The 25,066-nt window shown below is 38.4% G+C and overlaps 2 protein-coding genes across 4 annotated transcripts in view; one reads left to right on the forward strand and one right to left on the reverse strand.

The window, feature by feature from the left end:
• Positions 1-25,066, reverse strand: part of arpc5b (actin related protein 2/3 complex, subunit 5B) — a 174,358-nt gene that overhangs the window by 118,723 nt on the left and 30,569 nt on the right. The window lies entirely within an intron of this gene.
• Positions 1-25,066, forward strand: part of fcho1 (FCH and mu domain containing endocytic adaptor 1) — a 58,127-nt gene that overhangs the window by 3,299 nt on the left and 29,762 nt on the right. The window contains exons 2-4 of one of the 3 annotated variants that reach the window (XM_078258587.1): positions 4,719-4,751; positions 8,239-8,289; positions 23,717-23,808. In XM_078258587.1, coding sequence (XP_078114713.1) covers positions 8,263-8,289; positions 23,717-23,808 — 119 coding nt within the window. In that variant the 5' untranslated portion in view covers positions 4,719-4,751; positions 8,239-8,262. Of the gene's footprint in view, positions 1-4,718; positions 4,752-7,000; positions 7,089-8,238; positions 8,290-23,716; positions 23,809-25,066 lie in introns of those variants that run through there. The other 2 variants (XM_078258588.1, XM_078258586.1) reach the window with 2 other exon arrangements.

Raw genomic sequence — 25,066 nt, forward strand, 5'->3', positions numbered from 1 at the left:
ATACATGTGTAGCTTCTCATATGTAGGCTGGAGTGCTACAAGGCCTCCCCTCTGCTTTGCCAAGCAGGGCAGAACCCAAAGGCAGGAAATACGAGGCAGGAAACAGTAAATCTAACCTGTTACATAATGAAAACACAAACAAAACTCTTAATACTTTCAATTCAAAGCTCTTGATTTACAGCGCAAGAGTTTTCAAGTGCAGTTAACATTATGCGTCTAAAAGTTGAGGTGACAACAGGCCTGCTGTGAAATTGTGTACCTTGTGTAAACCATGACCTGTGCCTGAGGTTGTGAATGATCCCAGCCAAGATCTCCTCATGACAGATGGGAGGATCCTGGGGCAGAATGGTCTGTGATCTGTTTCTGGGTTACTGGTTCTTGTTATGCTCTGAAGTGCCAAGCATGATAAGGAGAGGTGAAAGAAAATGATTTTGTTGATTTGCTTAATATCAGCATTGAGGGTGATTTCGATTTGAGATTACTTTAATTAAAAAGGAATCGGCCACAGCCACGAGGAGAGAAACCTTGAATAGAATCATAATCTTTTGGTTAAAAAAACTGGAAAATCTTTTTCCTACATTATTCATAGACCAACGCTGAAAAGATTAGTAAATTAACCAATGGACAGCAAATTAATCTGCAACAATTGTAATAATAGATTAGATTTGCTTCTCAAATAGGAGGATTTGCTGCTTTTCTCTTTTTTTTTTTTACATCACTGTGAACTGAATATCTTTTGGTTTTGGACAGTTAGTCGGACAAAACAAGCAATTTGAATACGTCCTCTGAAAATCATGATCTGTATTTTTCACTATTTTGGGATATTCTATTGATCCAAACGATTAATTGGTTAATCAAGAAAACAATTAAAATGCCGTCTGATCGTTTTTTCCTTATATTAGTCATATGACAGATATCAGATAAGTAGAGCTGGAGCAATTAGTCAATAAAGAAAACTAATCTCCAACAGTTTTGATAATCAGTTGATCATTTAAGTCATTTATCAAGCTAAAATGCGTAATATTTGCCTGTTACAGCTTCTAAATATGAGCATTTGCTGTTTGTCTCAGTTTTACATCATTTAAATTAAAGGTGGAGTGTTGGTCAAAATCAGTGACAATTTTGCTAATCGATTAGTTGTTTTAAGACAACAAACGCACCTATTCGAACTGGCTTTCCAAAGCCCGGCCAGCTAGCCCAGGCTCTAACTATCGACGTTGACTTTGAGTACCTAGAAAAGGGCTACTGTATATAAATTTGATTTATTATTATTATTAGGTTACTTTTCAAGCAAAAATGGCAACATTTATCCTCATTCCAGCTTCGTATGTGATAGTAAACTGAGTGTAAAAATGAGAGGGAAAATTTGTCCTCCGTCTCTCCTCAGATACAGTAAATTGAAGTGTTAGACTACTTAATTCTTAGTCTTAATTCACAGCTGCACTGCTGCATACATGCTCATCTCTAGTGTGTCAATCTCTAGCTGTGTACGGACGTCAACGTGTATTGTGAGAGTGTTTGCAGCCATGCTGCGTGCACTCTCACACAGCTGGTCATGCCAGGGCTGGGAAGTGATGCCCGCCTGGCACGTTGTCCTAGAGTGGACTGGACTGTGGCTGTATGCTGCAGTGACAAAAGCACATTCAGGCTAGGACAATGGGGAGCTGATAGCCTGGGTTTCTCTCTCTCACACACTCACACACACACACACACACACACACACACACACACACACACACACACACACACACACACACACACACACACAGCCCTCCTGTCTATTGTGTCTGCTGTCTCACTATTTCTCTCGTTCGGTCCCATTCACTGAAGGCTCGAGCACGCGCTCACCCAGCAACCTGTTTATCGCTTTAAGAGAATAAGCTCTGCACAGTGTTGTTTCTAATGCTGCTTTAGTCATTAAATACAGGGTGTAATTCTGTTATCAAGTTGGCGGTGATGTGATTGTTGGTTTCAGTTTGTCATCACTAAAGTGCAGGCTCTGGTTTTAGTGCTTTAGTGTTTTTGTTGACACATTTGGCTTTGTGGGCTTTGCCGACAATTTGGGGGTGCTGGATTTGTCATTTATGATTGTAGCAATCTTTCTCTTCATAATAGACACACACTGAATCACCACCAGGATACTGCATATCGAGTAAGATCAGGGTCTGATGTGTTTCATCTTTATACATACGTTTATTGACTGACTTCTGTTTTTTTTGATGATTTTTGTTTTATTTATAAGATGGCAGAAATGTCCCAGTTTGTGTTCAAATTGCAGTCAAACAGTCCAAAACCCAAAGATATTCACTTATTTATATATATATATATATATATATATATATATATATATATATATATATATATATATATACAAACAAACAAACAAACCGAGAAAAGCAACAAATCCTCACCTTTTACAAGCTGGATCCAGATAATGTTTGGCATTTTTGCTTAAAAAATGACTTGAATTGTGGCCGGGTTGTAAAAATGCTAAACATTCTCTGTTTTCAGGTTCTGAAATGTGAATATTTGCTGATGCTCTTGCCACCACTGGGATATTATAATGGGATTTGTTCTCTATTCCCTGACTTTTTATAGACTAGAAAAGAAAGAATAATCTGCAAATCAATCGATAATAAAACATTATTGTTAGTAGGAACCCTTAAAGTGTTGTTTATCATTTTCAGACAAGGGTTTACGCTCTATCCCCCGCGTATGACCATTTCTTATCACGAGACCAAAAGTTCACATTTAGGTCACGTGATGCCTCCTGAGCCAACTCCATTGAATGAAGACCATGAGATGCATTGAAAGCTCTGAATCATTTGTAAGTTTTTTTAACTTCACCATATGTTGTCCGCAAAGGGAAAGTATTTCACTATCCCCTGATCCCCCTGGAAGTCATGTATTTGTCCTGACAGTTAATGGTGATGATGCAGACAGGTGAATTGAGTCGTTGACAGAGATAAGTATAGAGAATAAGTGTGCAGAAATAAGCTTTTAGTTGTGCTTCTTTTGTGTCAAAAATCTGTTCTGACAAATGGAAGGAGAAACTCAATTGAATTAATATAGATGAATTGAAACACCATATTGGAGCTTGACTGATCATATAAACTCACATTCATGAAAGAAACTACTAAACATCCACAGTGAAGTCTTGCTATAAAATTGCCAGCCACAGCGGTGAGTCATCGCACGCTGGTAGATGTGGCAGAGGAGTGCAGAAAGCTGTCTGGTGGCAACGAAGGGGAAATTAGGCCTGACACAATGATCTCTCCTCCACGCTTCGCTAAATCAGGTTTAAAACTAATACTGAGGGACAGAAGAGTCGATCTGCAGTGCAGTAGACTTCTCTGTAAGCCTCCAGCTGCTCTATAAATTCCGTCTGTTTGTCCTTGTCCAACCTCTCTCACACCCGCACTTGAGAAGTAGAAATCTGACTGCATTGCTGGTATTTATGACTTCAAGATGTTTTTTAAAAACATGTTTGGACACTAGGGGTGCAGAGAATGATTATTTTCATTACCGTTTTAATCTGTTGATTATTTTTTGGATTAATTGACTTAAAATAGTGAAAAAAGCTCATCACAGTTTCCCAGGGAATTCTTTATTTAAAAAAAAAAAAAAAAAAATGTGTTTGGCATTATAGGCCTTTATTTGATAGGACAGCTTAGATATGAAAGGTGAGAGAAAGGGGAAATGACATGCAGCAAAGGGCTGCAGGTCAGAACCGAACCCACGGCTGCTGCGGCGAGGACTGAGCCTCTGCATATGGGCATGCACTCACCTGGTGAGCTACCCAGGCTCCCAAAATTTCCTCCAAAAAAAAATCCTCCCAATTTAGAATTGGATGAATAGTAATCACTTTGGTTATCTTTTCATTGAGCTCCATTATCAGATCAAATGTTTTATTTGTCCAATACTTTATGACCGAAAACTAATGACACTCCCAACATGTCTGGGATGAATCTGCCGCATGTTTTAGCAAAGACATTTTATTCATCTTACTTATGCCACAGCAACTATGTCGCTTCACTTTTTGTCTCATCTCTTCATCTCGTCCATCATCCTTTCGGAGGATTGTTTACGTTTACCTGTCTGATTCTTCAAGACGGCTGTTTGTTTTGTCTCACCATTCACCTCACCTCACTTGTCACCTCTACCTGTCCTTTCCCTTTTTTGCTCAATTCTTTTGTGTCCTTTCTATCTCCCTTCTGCTTTGCTCCCTGAGCTTGTGACAAAATGTACCTGTTCAGAGGTTAGTGAAGCATCTTTATTCCACATTTGGCTGTGTCACTACATTTAACCCAGGTCTATTTTTATTTTGCTCTTTGCGCCAGAGGATGCTGTTCTTCGGCGCTTTCACCGACAGCGTTAGCAAGGGGTGCAATTCCTGTCCAACCTCTCACCTTTTCTCCCACTCAAATGAGAGAGACAGGCAGGTGGAGGTGGTGAGGAGGCAGGAGTTTGTGTTGACCTACCCTCCTTCCCTTCCTCCAAAGAGGCATCTGTTAGTAGATTGCTCTCTGGCAAAAGAAAGAGGAAAGGGAAATAAAAACAAAAATGCTCAATTCGGGCAGAGAGGATGCACCATTTATTTCCTGCAGGAATTAAATGGGATGTGGATAGTGTTTGTCTGTAAGAAACCTTCTTTCACTCCTCTCCATCTGCTTTTACTAAGTCCTAACTTTTCATGGCAGCCATCTGTGTGTTGGCAGGCAGTGTGAGGGTGGCAGAGAGCAGGAGAAGAGGTTAGTGTGTCTCCATTGATAAGGCTGATTGCCTTGTATCTCTAACTGACCCTACTGTCTGTCTGTTGATGATATGATCTTTAGCTTAAGTTTCTTTTCTTGCTTTACTATCTGTGTGGCTGTGCTGCTCTCTCTCTCTCTGCTGGCTCTTTGACCTGTTATACGTGATCATCTAGCATAAAAAACAAGGATAGTCAAGCATGATTGAATGTAAACATATTGGCAGGGAAACAGGATTACAAGACATGTATAGTATGTAATTTTCATGTATCCTTGTGTGTCAAAAAAGCTGTTTCTAAACCAAAGAAAGTAAGAGTTCCCAAAACATGTTCTCGATTTGTTAAGCCATGCTAGTGGCGTGGTTGTAGAGATGGCAATGTTGTTCTGTTATTCCAGCACTTTGGTTTAGATTGAAATATCTGAACAACTACTGGATGGATTGCTATGACATTTTGCTATGAATTCTACAACAACAATCCTCGCCTTTATGTTATTATAAAATATCTATTCAATCTATTTAAAATTTAAAAGCTTACAAAAAAGGCTAGATAATAATGAGAAAATCAATGTGGGCTGACTATTAAAGTTGGAGTTCTCTGTGTTTAGGAGTCTGTTCCTCACTGGTCCCAGTTTACTTCTGCATCGCTGACCAGACTAATTTTCTAAGAATCGTGGTTCACTTGAAACAACTTTCTTGCCTTTTCTTAAGACACCATGGCTACATCCCAATAGCTGTAATTTAAGTTAAGTAATAATTAAGTCTGTTAAGAAATTCATGAAGAAATCTATGAAGCACTAAGTTTTGAATTTACCAGTTTGTTTTTCCACTCTTAGTACAATGTTGGTAACAAGTCGTAGTTAACAGAAGAAATGTCTTTTTTTTTTCTCTGACATTCTACTTTCTCTTTTTCTCCCTTAAAGTGCTTACACGCAACATTGAACCTAATATGAATCTGTCTGTCTGTGTCCTGATTACACTTATAGAATACCTGCAGCTATTGTAAGAAAAGGCTCCATGTTATTGGGCTTAATTATCATCTGAAATTACAATATTGTAACAATTTAATTTTTTCTTTTATCTGAGAATAATATATAGGCCACTAATTTGTATGGAGCATCCCTAATTACTGTCATTTATAGCAGCCACTGTGGGACTGAGAGCGATGCACTGAGGCAACTCAAGATGATCCCATATATTTATATTTATTTATATATTTAAGTCTCGTTGTCTATCTGTTTAGGTTTCTCACAGTTTACCATAGTGCCTGCAGTAGGTTGAGATTTGATGCTGTGATTAAACCATATGTGCATGGGGACACAGAGCAAAACCAACATTTGTGCGGACATTTAATTTCTGAATAAAAAATGATCTTGAGCCTGAGGAATTAAGGTCACAGTGTGTCCCACTTCTTCTCTGGCCTCAGAGCTGATTTTGGCTGAACGGTTAGTTGGAACCAGATGGAGAATACTGGATGTCCCACCGTGGCTGCTATCCACATGGGGTCCCAGTGCACACCTCATTCTCTGTCTTTGTGTTTCTGGATCGTGCTGAGTCTAAACAGTCAGGGTTAAAACAAAATGACTAATAATTCTGATCTATAGTATAGTAGTTATATGGGGCATCAGGCTGTCAGAAGAAGAAAACAAGAGGCTTCTGTCATCCCTCACCATGGTGTGTCTGTTTTTTGCCAAATTATTGTTGAGTTATTGTAGATAATATTGTAGACAGATTCACAAAATAATTTGTCTGAATCCCATACCATTTTACTAAGAATATTAGCTACAATAACCAGTAATATATAACCAATCAATCAATCAACCCATAGTCCAGTCCAGAGATTAAGAATCTATTTGTGGCAACTGTATTAATCAGGACAAAAGAAATCCGCCATGAGCTGGCACTAACAATGAAATATCTACACTGGTATAATATCATTACCTATAATTTCCTATATGTTCTGTTTAAATGACCTCATGTTGACAAGGTTGTCCTTGGTAAAACATATTGTGGTGCACAGAAACAATAATAATTATTATCAAAGTTATGCATTACATCAGACAAACCGTTTCACACATTTTAAAACTAAAACTTCAATAGCTAATTTTGTTAGTTTTTAATTACATTGTGCTTTGAATAATTCATTTGGAAAACTATCACAGGATATGATGATGTTGTCACAGTAATATTTCATTAAAAATCAATTAATTGGGATATATTATCTGCTCGATAATATTTCAGTCTTTTTGTATCTTTCTCCTGTGCCGAGCTAACCTGCTCTGCCAAACAGAATGCTGTCTGCAGGGGCCTCCAGTCCCACCGCTGAGCTAATTAACAAGGTGTGAGGGGTGTGTGTGTAGTAGGTCTCGCTGTGTTTGTTTCTGTGTGTGTTGCAGCCTAATGCCAGGTCGCCCGGACTGAGCTGAGTCTGTGCCAATGCAGGGAAAGGGCTGTTGTCAACACACACACACACACACACACACACACACACACACACACACACACACACAGAGTCAGCAAAATAACAGAAAATCCTATATGAGGGCAGCCCTGGGGAAACACTTACATTATGGATTCTCTTGGAAGGTGTGTGTGTGTGTGTGTATATATATATATATATATATATATATATATATATATATATATATATATATATATATATATATATATATATATATATATATATATATATATAAACAACAATGGTAAATATTTTTTATTTTAGTAGTTTGAATTTATAGTAAGTATATGCGTGGCCTCGTTTTTTTTTTTTTTTTGGTGCTATGCATTTGCTGCTGTGATGTTTTTGCACTCTTAATATAATACATAAATAATAAGATAATACATAAATGCTAACTTTTCCATAAACAAAGTGAGTATTATTACTCAGTCAGCCAATATGAAAAATGCCACAGATAGATGAGCTGATCAACAGCAGCATGGGACAGAAGGTGACTCAGCCAATCAGAGCAGAGTGCTGCAGCCTCCAGTTTCACAAGCTGTAATCAGCTCCTCTGTGGCTACCTCTGCCTCGTTCCTCCATCGATTTATCTCTTCTTTCCTGTATTCCCTCACCTTCCTCCCCCATCTCCCCTGTCACTCCTCCTCCCTGCTTCCTTTCTCCGCTCCCTCCATCCTGTGAGTTTATCCTTTTGAAGTCATTTGTTAAGCTCTCCTCTGTTCTCCCTCTGGAGCTCCCTTCCTGCACTATAGGTGTCCAGGGAATTTTTATAAAGTCAGGACTCTCTGGAAGCTTGTTTATGTGTACTTTGCAGAGACTTTAATGCTGCATTTTCTTATCAGAGGGCAGAGAAAAGGCTGAGCATAAACATTTGACCAATTGTTACCAGGAACCCAATAGGCATCCTTCCAGGTTATTATCCCAAGCACTTAGACTGTGATGTAGAGTAAATGTCAGGCAGATTAAAAAAGAATTAGTATTAATGTCACCTCCTGCTCTCTCATACTTCTTATCCTCCTCTTTTACAGATTGCTGTGAATCTCTGAGTGAAGATGGCCTTTTTTAAGAACAACTTCTGGGTAAGTGTTGAAAACACCTGGAAAAGAGTCAATATAGTGATGGAGATTATGTAGAAAGACACATGCCTATGGTGGCTACATTGATCATGTTTTTACACCTTGAGACACTCATATTACTTATTCACATGTTATAGCTGAATCACAAACATGAGTCACTGAGCTTTTCATTTATATTCTCAGTCAAGCAGCCAAACCTCTGGCTCCCTGCTGCTCCTCAGATAGGCACAGGAAGCGCTGGCTGTTTCCCTCATCCGCTCACTTGCAAATAATAGAGATTGATCTTGTATTCAGCAATCTGCTTATTTTCTGCCACATGGAGAGCAATGTCATTCAGATAAGTATTGTAGGCAGAGATGATGTCACACTCTTCAGTGCTATTAATGTAAAAGGCTTTTTGTCTGTAGTAGTTTCAAATGCTTTTAACTTGCTATTACTTATTTCAGGGAAATTCTTGAAGCTTAAGACTGCATTAGGGCTGCAACTAACGATTATTTTCATAGTCGATTAATCTGTAGATTTTGTTTTCGATTAGTCGATTAGTTGTTTGGTCTACTAGTCCAGTGCCCGTTGAAAATGTGCCTGTTTGGAACGGGACAATTGCTTGGCCTGTGGTATTGCTGCTTGTAGAATTCTTCAAAACCAAATTGTACCCCAAAATGACTTACAGAAGGACCCCAAACCACTTCATATGCAACTCCCCTGTATAGCCTACTACTAACTTACAGTGTAGGCTACTTCTACATCAGAGGAAGACATTGTACTACTGTATTTACCTGACAGAGAACGCTGCAGATTCAGAATGTAATCACAAAATATCACAATGAAATGTGGAGTAATCAGACATTGGCCTCATGGCAGAATGTATCTGTACATTCATGAAGTAGACTCATAAAGCCACGGAGTAAGCCTGAATTTGACGCTCAGTTCGAAACAGTTTAAACTCGTCGGTACCTGGGCAAATTCACATCTATTCATATCCTTCACTTTGTATGCTGCCACTAAAATTTGCTTCACCTTCTGTCTGAACACACAGAACTCAGAACTCAGTACTCAGAAAGTTCTCAGGTTTGAAACCCAGCTCTGTTTGTCTGTGGGAAGTCACCATTTTGTAAACTCCAAAACATAACTTGACTGGCTGATACTGGCACCAGGTGTTCCCATGTGTCGTTCCCCCCCCATATTTCCTATGTATTAATATTCTAACTGTATAGTAAAAAATGATAGAGAGGAATCAACCTCAACCTATGTGGTATCAACACATAGCTGTTCATTATGAGCCTTGCAAAGTTAGGATTTATATTATTGTGTTAGAATGCTTTAGATTTTACAAGTGTGCCTAATAATAAACTGGTAACTCATACTACGTGATACCAGTTAATTATGTCATTATTTAGATTCATTTGTGCAGTAATTGATAGCCTCATTTGCAGCTTTCCTCAGATGCGTAAAGTTGGAAAATCTCTTTAAACCCCCCCTCCCCCCTTCTTCTCTTTCCCTTATTTTCTTCTCCATCCTCACTTTCTCCTCTCTCTGTCCCCACACATCTGGTACATCTATTTCAGGTGTGCCCTATTTCTTCTACCTTGCCTCATGACACTTAGAAAAGTCCTCAGTAATATTTTAGCAGTAGAGCAAAAATTCAGACACAGAAACGGGATTCAGATAGGACAATGAGCACATTTAAACGGGAAGGTATTAAAACATTCAAGGTTCTTGTATAAAAAATAAAAAAAAATGTTTTCCATTATTGATCCAGTATCCAAGTTTTTGTACCTGGGGCAAAGATCAGAAGGAGTGGTTGCGTATTGATCATTCTCTTTCCATCCGTCAATGTCAGCATCAAGCATCTTAAAATTAAGCTGATTAGATAAGTGGCGGTGTTTTATAATTAAAGGCCAAAGCATTAAACTAGATAATGGTACTATTGGTTTGTAGATATGCATGTGCGTTTTAAATGGAAGAATAATATTGTGAGCTTAGTAATTGTGTCTGTTGGTGTATTTGTGCAGTTGTGCACTGTTTGTGTGGTTTTGTTTGCCTGCTAAACATCCATCTATGATCCATGGATATTGCAGTCTTTTTGCTGTGGGCAGAGAAGCAGGTCTGCAGGCAGAGAGGCAAGTGGAAAAAGCAAGAAAATGAGAGCAAACTGGCAGCGAGGGAAGCATGCTGACAGGGAGTCAATGCAGCAGGATTTTAGCCAGGCAGGAAGATGAGTTCTGAGAACTGCAATGCTTCTGTATCAAATTTTAGCCTTCGTCACAGTGCCTACCTTTGAAATACAGCTACATTTTCTTGATCATTTAAGCTAATATGTGTTATTTGTGTGTCTGCATGTGTTTACATATTCATAACTCTGTTTCCCACCCAGCCTGAATAGCTGTGTAATACAAATCAACCCTTCAGTTAATTAGACAACACAGCCACAACAAGTCTCACACACACACAGAGCCTCGTCTTGTTTGGCTCAAGAACATTCACAGCCGCTCACAAAGCCTTCTCATAGCACGCTTTCCTTTCCCATTAACTACATATAAGCTGCGGTCATGGCCCACAGGGGGACTATCAGCTATAATTAAGTACATCTTTAGTAATTTAAGGCACGGCTAAGTCTTAGGAATAGATTTCTTAAAGGATTTGTGCTGCTTAGTAGTTCTTGGAATTTTTTTCAATTTCAAAAATATGTTATGCAACACAACAGAATTTCCTCATGAGATTTTTTTTTCAAGAATAGATAACCAACCAATATAACAGGCAAATGCCCAGGGCCCCAGACTATTGTGGGCTCCAAGCCCCAAATTTACTGTGGTGTAAATTTGTTTGGGGTTATTTGATTGAATATGGAATTTGCTGTGAGCCTGGTTTCATACCTCTGAATGTGATTTGTTTGTCTGGTGTTGTGCCCATTAACGGCTGCTTCCTCTGGTTGGAAAAACAGATGACTAATCTGCGCTTATTAGGTGGGATTCAGAATGGAGATGTCTTCCTGTGTAGATAACTAGCTACCTAGCTACAGCCATGAAACATTTGACCGAAATGTCGACAAGTGTGTATGGGATCGATGCAGCTGAACAAGTTGTAGAAATACCTCTTAAATCGACTAACCGCTCTCAGCGAACGCTACTCGGCTGCTGTGTCGACTAAAAATGCTGCTGTCGAGTCAGATTTGGCTAACATGACCTCAGTGTCAAAAACGGAAACAAAATGGTCGGTCTCATTATCCAGCTAATCTGCCATTTGCACTGGTCCTGTTGGGTCGTTAAAGGCCACAATATGTAGAGTATACAAAATGCAACCAAAAAAAAAGTCCATAGCGGCCACAACTCAAATTTGTCCTGGAGCTTCTTAGCAGATAAGTCCTGGTTCTAGTAACATTTTTTTTTGCATTGCACTGTGGAATAATAGTATCCATCAATGGCACACTCAAAACTAAAGGCATTCTGACTGTTTTGACATAACTTTATTAACACACATACATACATGCGTACATACATCTTAAAACTAGCTTAGAACAGTATGCTTGGAATTGGGGTGCCACTGACCGTCACTATGAATGTGAAGCTCACTCATCCACAGAAAGCAAGAGAGATACTTGATACACAAGTATAGTATACAAGTAGATACACTACTGCAGACAGTTGTGGAAATTAACACCACACAAATGAAAAAAAGTTTGGATTTATTATTAAGATGACCTGTAGAAGGCTCTTTGATAATATCCCCATCTCTCCTCTCAGTACAGACTGTATTCTCTCTCTGCAGGGGTGAATAGACCATAAAATGTCCTTGGTGTGAGTCTGCAGGATATCCATGGGGATTTAAATGAACTATTTCCAAGAATAACCGTAAAGATCAGGAAGCTGTTCTGTTTTGAGGCTGTACAGTATACAGTATTGTTTTCTTTTTTCACTTCTTAGAATCAGCTCCTTCTTTGCCCGCAGATACAAGAGTGTGTGTGCATAGAAACACACACAAACAACGCCCAGTGGATTTTTATTATTGCCTTCTTCTCAGTTTAATGATGCCATCGTTGTTGCCCTCCCATCACTTTGAGTCATGGGGTTTTTCTCTCGGGGTGAAGAACAGTAAACCCACAGTGTGGAATTTTTTTCTCCTTCCCATGTGTCCCTCCCTCTCTTGCCTCTGCCTCTTCACTAATTTTATCTCTCCTCCCCTCCTCTGTTCTTTACCGCTGCCCTTTTTGAAAGAGCCAGAGGAGTTTCTATATTTGTGTTCATGGTCCAGTGTGTGTAAAAGTAAGAGGGAGTATAACGAATGAAATAGGATACTTTCAGCATGAAATGATTCTGGACACCTTTGCATACAATGTAGTGAAATTCAATCTCTGCATTTAACCCATCCTAAGCATTAAGAGCAGTGCACAGCCACACACAGCATCTGGTGAGCAACAAAACGTGTCAACTATCAGAGATTTTGCTACATGTGTTGGTTTACCTTTTTAAAGTATTTTATTCACTGGATCAGTCAAAAACTGACATTCTCGTGAGGTTATTTGATCTATACACTGTTTCATGATATATATCATTATCATTCAAATGGCGCTAATGGCATTCATTGTATGCTTAAAAAGTAACCATTTCGATTTATCAATGGCGCACAGATTGATTTTGCGAGTGCAACTGCAGGTGGACACTCAGGCTGTCACTTTTCTCCCCAAAATCATCAGTTTGGATAGTTGTAATTGCATATTTCCTCTGGACAGCATGCACTAGGAGCAAATGCCTGAATATTAATTAATGTTTCACTGTCGACATCGTCATATGCCAATTCGGTAGACATAGCCAAACCCTACCAGGAACTATCCACATGGCCTATCCCTCCCCTGGAAACCCAGGAGCATCTTAGACCAGCAGAAGTGAATTTCTCAGACAGGCCCACACAGCAAATAAGTCTAGAGCTATCAATGGTGCCAGGCTGCTGCTTCCTGCTCCTGATGTTATTGCCACCTCTCTGCTGTGGGACTGTTCGGTCTGCTCGACCTGCCCAGTCAGCAGAAAAAGTTTCTGTGAGTCAGCGAAACTCACAACAGCACTGACGGACCAGTCAGTCGACTGGCTGGATGGAAGCAGAGGTGGATTGTTTTTAGCTTTACTTTTGACAGCTTCCTGATTTATTGCAGCTACATTGTGTGGCGTACTGAGCTGGATCATATGTAATATGTATTATGATTAATTTGCAGCAATTGTTTGCAGGAGACTTAATCAAGCATTTTTTTCCCTCGAAAGACCATTAAGGAGGTATCCTGATTTACAACAGTGTTGAGATGTAAAACAATGCTTTCAAACAAAACGGCAAACAATAAAAACAGCAATGTATGATAGTTTAAAGTTTGAATACAGGATAATAAACATGCTATGAATTAGATAATAAAATAGAAGAAAGAAATACAATGCAGTATGAAATAGAAACAAATCAATTCTCAATTTCTCAAGTTCTCAATTTAGTAATCAGAGTGTTAATATGATGCTTGAAGTTAAGATTATTGTCCCGCCAGATACGAAGGTATTTATACTGTGACACTCTATAAATATGCCATTTGCCGAATGATTGTTAAAGATTCAGTATGAGTAGCCTTGGTGAACAGCAGCATCATTTGGTTTTGTCTTGAGTTAAGAGTTAACCTGAAGAAGCTAAATGCACGTGACGTTAACTCCCAAAAATCTTATCTTGGGCAGTTATTCAAATGTCTTATGTGCCGTTAGATCTGAACTTCTACAGCAGTCATCCTTAAACAAATTAGATACAGTATGAGCAGCCGTCCAGAATTGAGTATAAAGCCCTGCGCTGTGAATGTGTCCTTTCATACTTCATACTAGTTAAAGACTGTTGCTGCCTTTACATGTTGTGTGAATTCAATCTTTATTTGTTTTTACAAATATGCCAATTTATCTTTGCTAATAATATGTTGGATTCATGTTAATGTATATTTTCAGACATATTAACATTTTTGGAAAATCTTACTTTCAAAACATTTACAAACAATAATTTCAAGGTCCCCCTGCAGTAACTCTGGGGACCCCCTACGGGTCGCAGACCCCCTGTTGAAGAACTCTGCCATAGGCTGTAGATGCTCGCAGAGAAGCAGAAACACAACTCTCCAACTTATTGCATGGACCTATGGGTCAAGCAGGTTGATTCAACTCTGATTGGGAGGGGGCGGGTTTGAAACGGAGACAAAGAAAAAAAGTAAACGTCACGCATGTTATCCATGCAAGTATAAAAGAAACGTGTGGACATCTCAGAGTGACCACCGTGTTCATTTGCCTATGTGAAGCCCAGAGAAGCATAATTCCAGCTTTGTCTTTTCTCTTTTGTTCTGGTCAATTCTGCTCTGCTCTGCTCAGTACCTTAGTTTCATATGACTAAAGGACTGTATTACAGAGCAGGAATGTCCTCAGACACTGGATCCAGTCTCAGTCAGTCTGTAAGGGCAGATTTGACAAATAGCCAGAACTAAAGGCACAGCTAGACTTTGGCAGAGAATGAAGCACTGTATCATAAATCCTGAGCCAAGCTGAGCAACACTTCACTTTCCTGATCACACATATGTTGAAATTGGAAGAAAAACCCAAGCAAAACATCTAAAAAAAGTCTAGAAGAAGCAGCTTTTTTTTCCACTGGGAATGGACAGTGGTGGAGGAAGTGCTCAGATCTTTAAATGAAGTAAAGGTAGTATCAAGTCCTGCATTCACAATTTTACTTAGGTATAAGTACAAAATTAACTGCCTCAAAATTGGACCAAGGGATCAATAAAGTCTAATATTAAGTGATAATAATATCAATCATAATTTATTTGTTGACTATATTTTGTATTAATAACCAGAACCTGCAAAACAACCTCTAAAGGTATCACATAAATGTAGTGGATTAAAAATTACAAAAATTGCCTCCCAAAATGTAGAAGTATAAAGCATAAAATATAATCTTTCAAAAATACTTCAAAACTTTACTAAAGTACAGTAAATGACTAAATGTACCTAATTACTTTTCACCACTGGCAATGGGAGAGGGGTTAGATAAACTAATTTAGTCTGCATCCTCAGTATACTGCAGCGACAAAACATATTCTGATGATGAATGTTTAGAGTTTCTGATGCAATAAAAACCAAACGGTTAATATGACGAGCATTACCAACTTCTGTGCTGCAGTCAGCCGATTTACTGGTGCACATACTGTCCTTCAGAATCAAATTGATAAACAGGTTGTGCAGGTTTTTTTTGAATACCTAACGTTTATTCCCTTTGGATGTTGGAGAAGAGACGTGCAACCCGTTTCCTAATTTGATTTTCATTTATGCTTGTGCTTGTTTCACGCTTGTCTGCACCTCGCTTTGTGTGTGTTCTCAGAGTTAAAAAGTACACACTGCCCTAATCCGTCGGGTAAAGTCTTCTATTTCAGTCTGTTCTGTTTGTACACGCAGAATCACTTTTGGAGCGTTCTTTTTTCTTTATTGTAGATGCATTTGTCTTTTTTCATGTTGACATGGCTTTTTCTGCCTCAAATTTATTCAAAATTAGATTTTTGGTGGATATTTTAGGAGAAATGTGATGTTTCTGAAAACATAAATCATATTTTTCAAGTGGTTGGTTTGCTTTTGAAAATCAGAAGCAAACCAACCACTGAGAGCTCAGTGAGTAATGTGTTCATCCAGTCAGATGTAGAAAGGTGTTAATGCTGATGAGCAAGAGACAGCTATTCGCTATAGCCTCTATTATTCAGAGCGCAAATGCCCATTGTATTCATAGCACAATGAGGAAAGCAAAACTTGTGGGCTGTTGTTGATGTCACAAGTTCCTTGGTTCTTGTTATTATGGATAAAATGTTGGCAACAGTGCATTTAGTTCATGAGGAACCTTGAGCTCCTTGAGATCCCTTGTTGCCTTCTAGGCCCTCACTCCTCCTGTCTGTAGTCGACTGCACAACTCAGACATTAAAGGCAAACATGGAGATGAATATATTTTATTTGTTGTAGTGAGGCAGCTGTGATGCAGGCCCTGAAGCACAGTTTAGTTCAGCCCAGGTTACCTCACCGTCTGTAATTAGTTTCATACAAGCCTGAGGGGAAGTTGGAAGATGCATCTAATTCAAATCAAGTGAGAGCAGTTAGATAGGCAAAACTCTGGAGAGGCATAACACACACACACACACACACACACACACACACACACACACACACACACACACACACACACACAATACAATGATTGAGGTGGAAAATTGTGGCAGTTGACTCTGATGATATTGTATAAGAAGCGTTTTCGATCAGTTATCTAAAATACTGCGTGCCAGAGATACTGTATAGTAGCAGCATCAATAAATATATATATATATATATATATATATATATATATATATATATATATATATATATATATATATATATCATATATATATATATATATATATATATTACAGAGAGCATGTTACATTTTATAATCTTTCTTTGAGCAGTAAGTTGATGATGTTGATCGAAAAAATGGTGGCTTGTTGGCCAAATGTAGCTTTTGATCTAAATTATTTAGGTTGTTAGTAAAATCAGAAATGTTCCTTAATTGAGCTGCATCTAAATGTTTAAACATGTTTTAGAATTTGACTCATGCTTTTCTTTCACTCTAACAAACACCATTTTCTAACAAAAAAGAATTTTGTCTCGGACACAAATGAAGGTTGGCTTACATTGGAGCTGGGCCATATGGAAAAAAATCAAATATCACCATATGTTTTTATGGCAATATTGTAGGGTTGACTATTGGTGTTTTCACAAAATATTAACACAATAAGAGTTTTGATAAATAATCACCAATAGTGTGGATACAATGTCTAAGTGGGTAAAGGCAAATAATATAACGGCAGTACGTCTGGTAAGTTCAGAAAATGACATCACTTTACGGTAATGCAGCCTTTAAAACCAGGAAAAGACAAATATATCACGATATTACGATATCCAAAAGATGATATGTAGCCCCATATATTGATGTCGATATAATATCGATATATTGCCCAGCCCTAGCTTACATTATTTCCAAATAGCAATATTTGTGTTGCAAAAAAAACCACTTGCCAAATAATAAAGTAAAGATTATACTTATATCTATTCTTCTTTCAAACTGTTCATTATTCTGCATTTTGCACGATTTTGAGAGCAACATGTTGTCCTAATAAGGAGATGCTGTCTTTAACAGTAATAGATGGCTTAAAAGGAGACCTCATGGTTACTGATCAAAGGTATAGTCTCTAGGGGTGGGAATCACCAGAGGCCTCACGATACGATATCATCACGATACTTATGTCACGACAAGATATTGCGATTTTTAACATATTGCAATATTCTGTGATATATTGCAATTTATTATCTTTTTCCAACTTCAAATTTTTCCCAATTTCAAATGATGTCCCCAAAAGGAATTTTTGTCAACATCTGTTTTATCTAAAAAGATACATTTTGTTTGTAAATTACACGTTTGTTTATCTCACTTCAATTTTATTGCTGCAAAATGGGATGGTCAAGCAGACATACTGACCAACACATACGTAATAAAAGATCAATACTTGGCGTCTGTGTATCGAGACAGTATTGCCACGGAAAATATCGCGATACTATGCTGTTAGTATCCCCACCCCTAATAGTCTCCAATTTGTCAGTGTCTTAGATGTATCAACAGTAAGAGAAAATCTAAGATGAACTACTGATCAGGCCAAGTTTGCACTGAAGCTATAGCTAAATTAATTCAAACATTAGTCACAGTTCTTTAAATCAAGATTTGTTTATTTTGATTTGATTTTGTTTGAAAAATACAAAAACAGTTAAAACAGTGTAGAATAAATATATGCGTCTCCACAACACATGTAAGCCTGCAGTGTCTCCAGCAATGAACATGCCTGAAAGAACTGCCCCTGGGCTGAACCTAGTTAATTATTAAATATGTTAATATGTTTTTTTATTAACTTTTTTTTTTTTTTCTTTTGCCAGGGCTTGAATAAGCATTTTTAAGTGTTTTAGAGTGGGAATGCTTGGACGTCAAATATACTGCAAATGTTATGTGTCGAAATTTGTTTTGCTTTGAGATTTGAGGGGGAACATCAGCACACCTGTTTTTAAAGATCATACAGTTCAGTGGCCCTGACAACCATAATAATAAACAGTTTGAGGAAGGCAGGAAAAACCAAGGATCCTAACCGCCTAACAGAGCAATGTTGGCGTTTGATTTGCTGAGATAAAATGATAATTTCCCTGCTGCTTACCATCCCCCTGAACAAATTTCAACAGATCCCCCACAGCTTTCAGTGGTCTTCAGAAGTCTTCATGAGAAAGTTGTCCCTGTACAGATTTTACACCTCCCCGTACACCCCCACCCCCCCTTCCCATTTCTCTCTTCTCCTCTCCCATCATTCCCCTCATTGTCATGGTAATGGACTCCATCGTGCGTGACCAAAACGGTCAACTTAATTGATGAAAAAGAGATCACCAAGAGGGGAGAGAAGAGGGGGTTTGCATATATCAGACATGAAGGATTTTTATTCACTGAAGGCTTAAGAATACATTACGGCACTTGAAGACACTTGAAGAAGACTGTCAGTGGGTTTGCTGCTCTCGTTATGTGCTATCAGATTGTTAGCATGACTCAATGTCCACAAGTACCAACTTCTGTATCAGAGAAGAGGGATTTGTCAGTGTGGTCACACTCATTTCAGTTTATGCACCTTCCAGTGTAAGGCATGTGTTCCCGTACAATGAGTCATATTATAAAAGCTGATTGGACTGTTCTGTCTCCCTCAAGTGTTTGACCTGCAGCAATCCATATATTCTTTTAAAGTGAGTTATTCATAAATCTGTAAACAGCATATTCATTGTTGTTAAAGGGTAAGGCTGGTGATATTCTATAGTGTTAGGTTTTTGTTTAAAAAATCCCAGCATGAAGGCACCAAACCCAACAGTGGGTTTGTCCATCTCTCAATACTTTCTGACTTTCGTACCCTTTTGTCTGTGGCACTCAGCCCCAAGCCCATTTATTACGAATGAACACAAAAATCTTTAAAACCAGGACAAAATATATCCTTTCATTTTTTTTAAAGGCTCAGTTATTTTATAAAACAGCTGGCCATTGTAGGTTTTTTTAGCAAACATTACTAAAACTGGAGAAAATAGTGCATTTGTTGGGTACTATTTTCTGCTGCAGACTGATAAACATTTGTTCTCTAGTGAGTATTTACAGCAGCAGGACGGTGTATGTGGGATTGGCTCAAAACAAACGCACACAATCATTCAACGTTTTAAGATCATATCATAATTAGTAAGTGAAAGTTGCATTTATTTTAGGGCACAAATTAATGATGCAAGTCATGTAACAGCAGCAGTAGCACTATCAACAATGGCCATGGACCACACAATTAACTGAGCGAACATTGTAGTTCTCTTGTATACTTCCCAGTATTGGATTCCTCACCTGAAGAGATAATTGCTTGAAATGTTTGCCACTAAATTACATGAGTTGTGGGTATTTCTATACCTCAACAATGTGTTTCTTCCTAAAATATGCTGCTTTTTATGTCAGGGTTATACTAGAAAAGAAGTGGTTTGTGCAATGTGTTGACTATGTCAGAAATCAAAAGTGTTTATATTTGTTTGTATTTGTATATTTCTAATGGCCACATTGACTGAGGACTGCAGGTAAATAGACGGCCATTGTTGTGAGGGGGGAACACGATATTGTTTAAATATGGGAAGAACATTGCACATGTTCACATGCGCATGGCTCTCCTGGAAGATCCTCATAGTGTTGCACTTGGTTGTAACCAGGAAGAGTGGCAGAAATAGTTGTGTAGCGAAAGGAAAAAAAGAGACGGCGTGAAGTGGGTGTGAATGTTGGACCCCTCCCAATCCAACGATGGAAAGGTGTTTGACCATCTGATGAAGTATTCTGGCAGCTTTAGGGGTGTCAAAACTGGAAACTTGACAGTGGCATAAAATGGTGGTTGGATGTCGACAATTAGAAACTACTTTATGGAGTCTTTGTGAGCAGTTTTCGTGACAAGGTCATTAGTAAACATTAAGAGCATTTGCAAAAGTAAACATATGGTAAACAGCTAAAATTCTGCTGCAATAAAGTTACAGAATATTGCTCAGAGCACAGACTGCTTATATTTGTTTTTTCAAATATTTAACAAGACTTCTTACTGACTTATCCTTATCAAATACTGTTTGCAAAACCATTTGAGCACTAATTTTAATCTTTGATCTGTGGACAACCTCTATGCATACATCCGACAGACTAGCCTGCTAACAGTGGTGGACAGGTGCTGTGTCTAGTTGGGGAGAGGCGTGCGTGCGCGCATGCGCACGTGCTTGCTTACGTGTGTGCGCGTGTGTGTGGCTTAGACTGGCAGCTCACCTTTCAGTGGTGAGGGTAGAGTTTAAACAAAAGATGTCTTCCAACTGCCCCTGACAATGAACAACACAATACTGCCTGCAGCACGCCCGTTGTATAACTTCATGTCAAAGCATTCAACTATTGTGTAATAACACAAAACCCTATCCTTTTGTTAAGAAGGGGAGATTGAACATGAATTAGATAGAAAACATGGTTCTGTTTCAGAATGATGTAACTTGCCTCCCTCAACAAATAAGATGTCTAGCACCACCCTGATACAATTGTGATGATTAGAATTGAAGTTGTGATGCTTACAACATTGAAAATGACATTTGATAAACTCAACGCCAACATGTCTTCCCAGAAACATTGTCCAAATAAAACACCTTTCAGTAAAATGTACCGTGTATTTTGATAACTGACCTTTTTAAGACAGCAGACTAGATCAGTCTCAGAAGATGCAAATATTCTGCCCAATGTGACATTTTCAGTTTGTCTGACAAACAACCCCAAACTGAAAGATATTCAGTTAACTATCACATAAGAAAAAGACATGAAGAAAATCCTCACAATTGAGAAGCTGTCTTTTTGTTTTCAGATCTAATCTGCACACAGGATTATAAACTTTATTGGACTAAATGAAGGCAAGGTTTCTACCCCACCGGATCTGTAATGGGGCAAAAATATTGTTGGAATGTTGCCTTTTCTCTGTGGAATATGCTGTCTATTTTCTTATACATTATGGGATTTAAGTCTTAAATCTGACCATCATTGTCAGCAATGTTGCTTCAAAGGCTGAGCTTGCTTGGTGTTTTCTGTCAGATCTTGTCATCAACCACCGACACAATGACCACTGGGAGTTTACAGTCCAGTGACTGTGTCTCTGCTTTGCATGCTAACTGTGCAGGTAGTCTGTGTGTGTGGTTTAGGGTGGCTCTTCCTTGGCATTCCAGCCATTCCCCTGGTACCTGGGAAATGGTCTGTTCCCCCTTCAACATGGTATTTTTAGGTCCTGAGAAGCAGCTGCACAGACGGCCCGGCCGTCTGTTGCCTGAAAAATGCGGCTAGGCTCAAGAAGCAAACTGGTCTATTTGTAAAAGTGCTGCATCAGTCAGGCTCTTTTTCAGATTATGAAGACTTAAGTTAACAGATGTGTAGGTTTGTGTGATTACGACAGCTGTAGTCTGTGTTAAAGCTAAGCAGAAATTGCAGGGTTGGCAACTTTTCTATGAACAACGCAGCACTGTGGTTTTCTCACATTTTACTGAGTCCTGTTGACCTTTAACAGTAAGGTCATTTCCAATGGAGTGCAGTAGTGGAATCTTACAGTAAAATATCAGCAGAAACCATGTTCTGTTGGGTTTCATCAAAGCCATTGTTTAAACCAAATCCAACTAAATGGCAAGTGCTCCAAATATTATAATAGCAGAACATAAATGGTCCTTTGGTTTAGTGATATTTATCAAATTAACATTTAGATAGATATTTTTACATTAAGAGAGCCAGTTAATGTTGTGCATCAGATACCCAAGGTTACCAGGCGAGCATGTTGACACTGGATAAATACGACATTAAAAAGCCTTTTAAATAAAAAAGGAAGAAAAAGCCTTTTAAATCACCAGAATGAGTGTGTTCTTTCTACAAAAGGGGCAGGTACCTATCAGCACACAAATAATCTGTGTCAGTATCTAAACAAAACTGGTACTGTTGTTCCTCAGTTCCTCATCAGTTCCTTATGAGTGAAGGGGTCAGACATACAGTAGATGCACTTTTTTTGACAGCTTATTTATTGTCTATAATCTTCTGTCACAACCTGACACTTGACGAAGAAAGAGGAATACACGTGGTTGTAGACGGGAAAATGAAATGGTCAAATTTATTTGCAAAAATGGAAACAAAACTCAATGTGTGTAATGTTAGTCAGTAAATCAGTGGCGTCTATTTATGTATTGGTGCACCCATTCTCAGCCTACCAGGATGTAAAAGGAGACACAAATACACAAGCACAAGATGCTGTTGCTCTTGATTAATGATAGCAAATGAGGATTTTTCCTCATTTTAACTTTGATTGTTGCTTATTTAGACTTACATTTCTCTCTTTTATTAAGTGCATAAAAACAAAACAGAGACTAAAACTGTACTTGGTTAGTGTTTGTAAGGGGGTGATGATGGACTGTGTACTGATGACCTACTTTAGCTCAAAATCTGTATATTGTTGTGTGGTGTGACAATGTGTGATGACGAAAAATGTAGCACAGACTGTGCCAAGTTACCTATAAAGTTAAAGTATTATTATACAGCTTTTTTATTTATTAAAACTTTGTTTAAAACTGTGAAACAGGCCTATATTTTCTATATTGTCATCAAATTATAGTCTCTATAGTATGACGGTTTTTACAGAGGGTTTTTCTTTCTTTTATTATTAGAAAATGTATTTTTAAATATGCAAATGAGACATTTGCATATTTAAAAATACATTTTCAGTAAACTTGAGAATTGTCTTAATCTAATTAATAAACTTGGGGTTCATGGTGGCATCTATTAGTTCAAAATGTTATCCTATTCACCTGTAGTGAAGGAAAACTTTAATTACATGTACAGTATACTGTAGCTCCCACAATGTTTATAATAAACCAATTGGGTCTTTACACACAACTATAAGGTCTAGTTTTGATGTCAGTTTTGATAAAACTTTAATGATACCCATCTGTTTCTTGCATTTTATTAAATTATTTCCAACTCTAAATAGAATTCTAAGCTGGTTTCATATGAATGTTTACAGTGCCATAAGTGTTGAATGTTCTGTATGTGACTGATAGTGAAATGTTTCCTGGGAGCCACTAATTAGTCTGACTGACTTTTAAGGAGTGTCAGTGGCGAAATGTAATAAGGCTTAAAGTCAAAACAAATGTAATATTGCTGTACTAAATTACCAAATGACATCACTGTCTTTAACTTTCTAAGATTGGTTTGATGTTCCTCATTTGGGTGCTAACAGATAGTGTGTGTGTGTGTGTTTTAACTTCTACCTTGGCAGGGGGAGAAAAATGCTGGCTTTGACGTGCTCTACCACAACATGAAGCATGGCCAACTGGCAACCAAGGAGCTAGCCGAGTTTGTCCGTGAGAGGTACGTTTTTTGTGTGTATTTGTGAATATCTGTGTGGGAGATGGCGCTAGTGATGGGACTCGGGTGGAGAAATTCTGCATTCTTGAGTCGGTACACTTTGAAGGAAAGATGAGAGACTGTGCCAAGGTGAAATGCTCCGAGATGATAAATGAACTGTTTTGGATTTCATCTCTCACTGTATCTAACAAGGTGTTTTCAAAGTCCTCTCAGAAAACACTTTAACAAGTCTTTCTTTGTTAAAACTGCTTCAGTCGTCCCTCTCCGCTTTGACCCCTGTCCTCACCACTGTGCTACTTTTGTAGTTGAAGTGCACGATCTCTCAAACACTCACACACATACAAGCCTAAAAAGGTGGATTATCCCTCGGAATCGGAGGTTTATATTTTATCCACGTTTGCATCTTTTTCCTTATAATACTTATAATTAACTAGCTCTACTCTGCAACACAAGAACAATTCTTCTTTATTCTCATGCTTATTTAATGGGTCAAACTGATGATGATGTTGACTTTTGCATGGGTGCTGATAGCTTTAGCCTGAGTGTTTTAGCACAATATCATGTGTGTAGCCTTCAGGTGCAAATTTAAGACCCGGCTTTTTATAAAAGAGTCAGTTGAAAAAGTCAACCAGAGACAGTGTTTTAAACCAATTCATTAGGCTAGCATTAGCTCAATTAGCTAGCTGGCTGCAGCTGAACAAATCTGCTAGCGTCCATTGCCGTTTCTGCCCATCTAGACCCATTGTCTCATAAATTACTGAGAATTTATTGTAAAATGTGCGAGAACTGAAAGCTTGACAAGCTCACCGGTAGTACCAAAGGGGGGGCAGTCAATTACCTAATTAAAATTGTCCTCTCAAAGTGGGTAGATATATTAAATACTCTGTCCTCTAATTGGGAACTTATCAGTGAGTAAATTGAGGGTAGTAATGAGGTTCCCACAGGAGTTTGTGCTCTCACAGCTGGAAGTTAACACACACAGAGCGCTCTGTCAGACCAGTGATATAATCCTGACATTGATTCAGAGCGCCTGTGCACATTCCTTGCAGAGGGAAATTCACTTATCTGCTCGGACAGCAGCAGACAACAAATCAACAGTCAGGAAATGAAATAGGGATGGGTAAAAACAAGCGTGTGATCCCACAGGACGGAGGAAAGGAAATTGTTTTGATATATTTCTCTGCGGCCACTTGCCTCAAAGGACGTTTTGATATAAGGCACCATATAAAAGTTAAAGTACAGCAACAACTACAACCACTTT

This window comes from Sander vitreus, chromosome 9 (assembly GCF_031162955.1).
Source record: "Sander vitreus isolate 19-12246 chromosome 9, sanVit1, whole genome shotgun sequence".
Classification (NCBI taxonomy): Eukaryota; Metazoa; Chordata; class Actinopteri; order Perciformes; family Percidae; genus Sander; species Sander vitreus.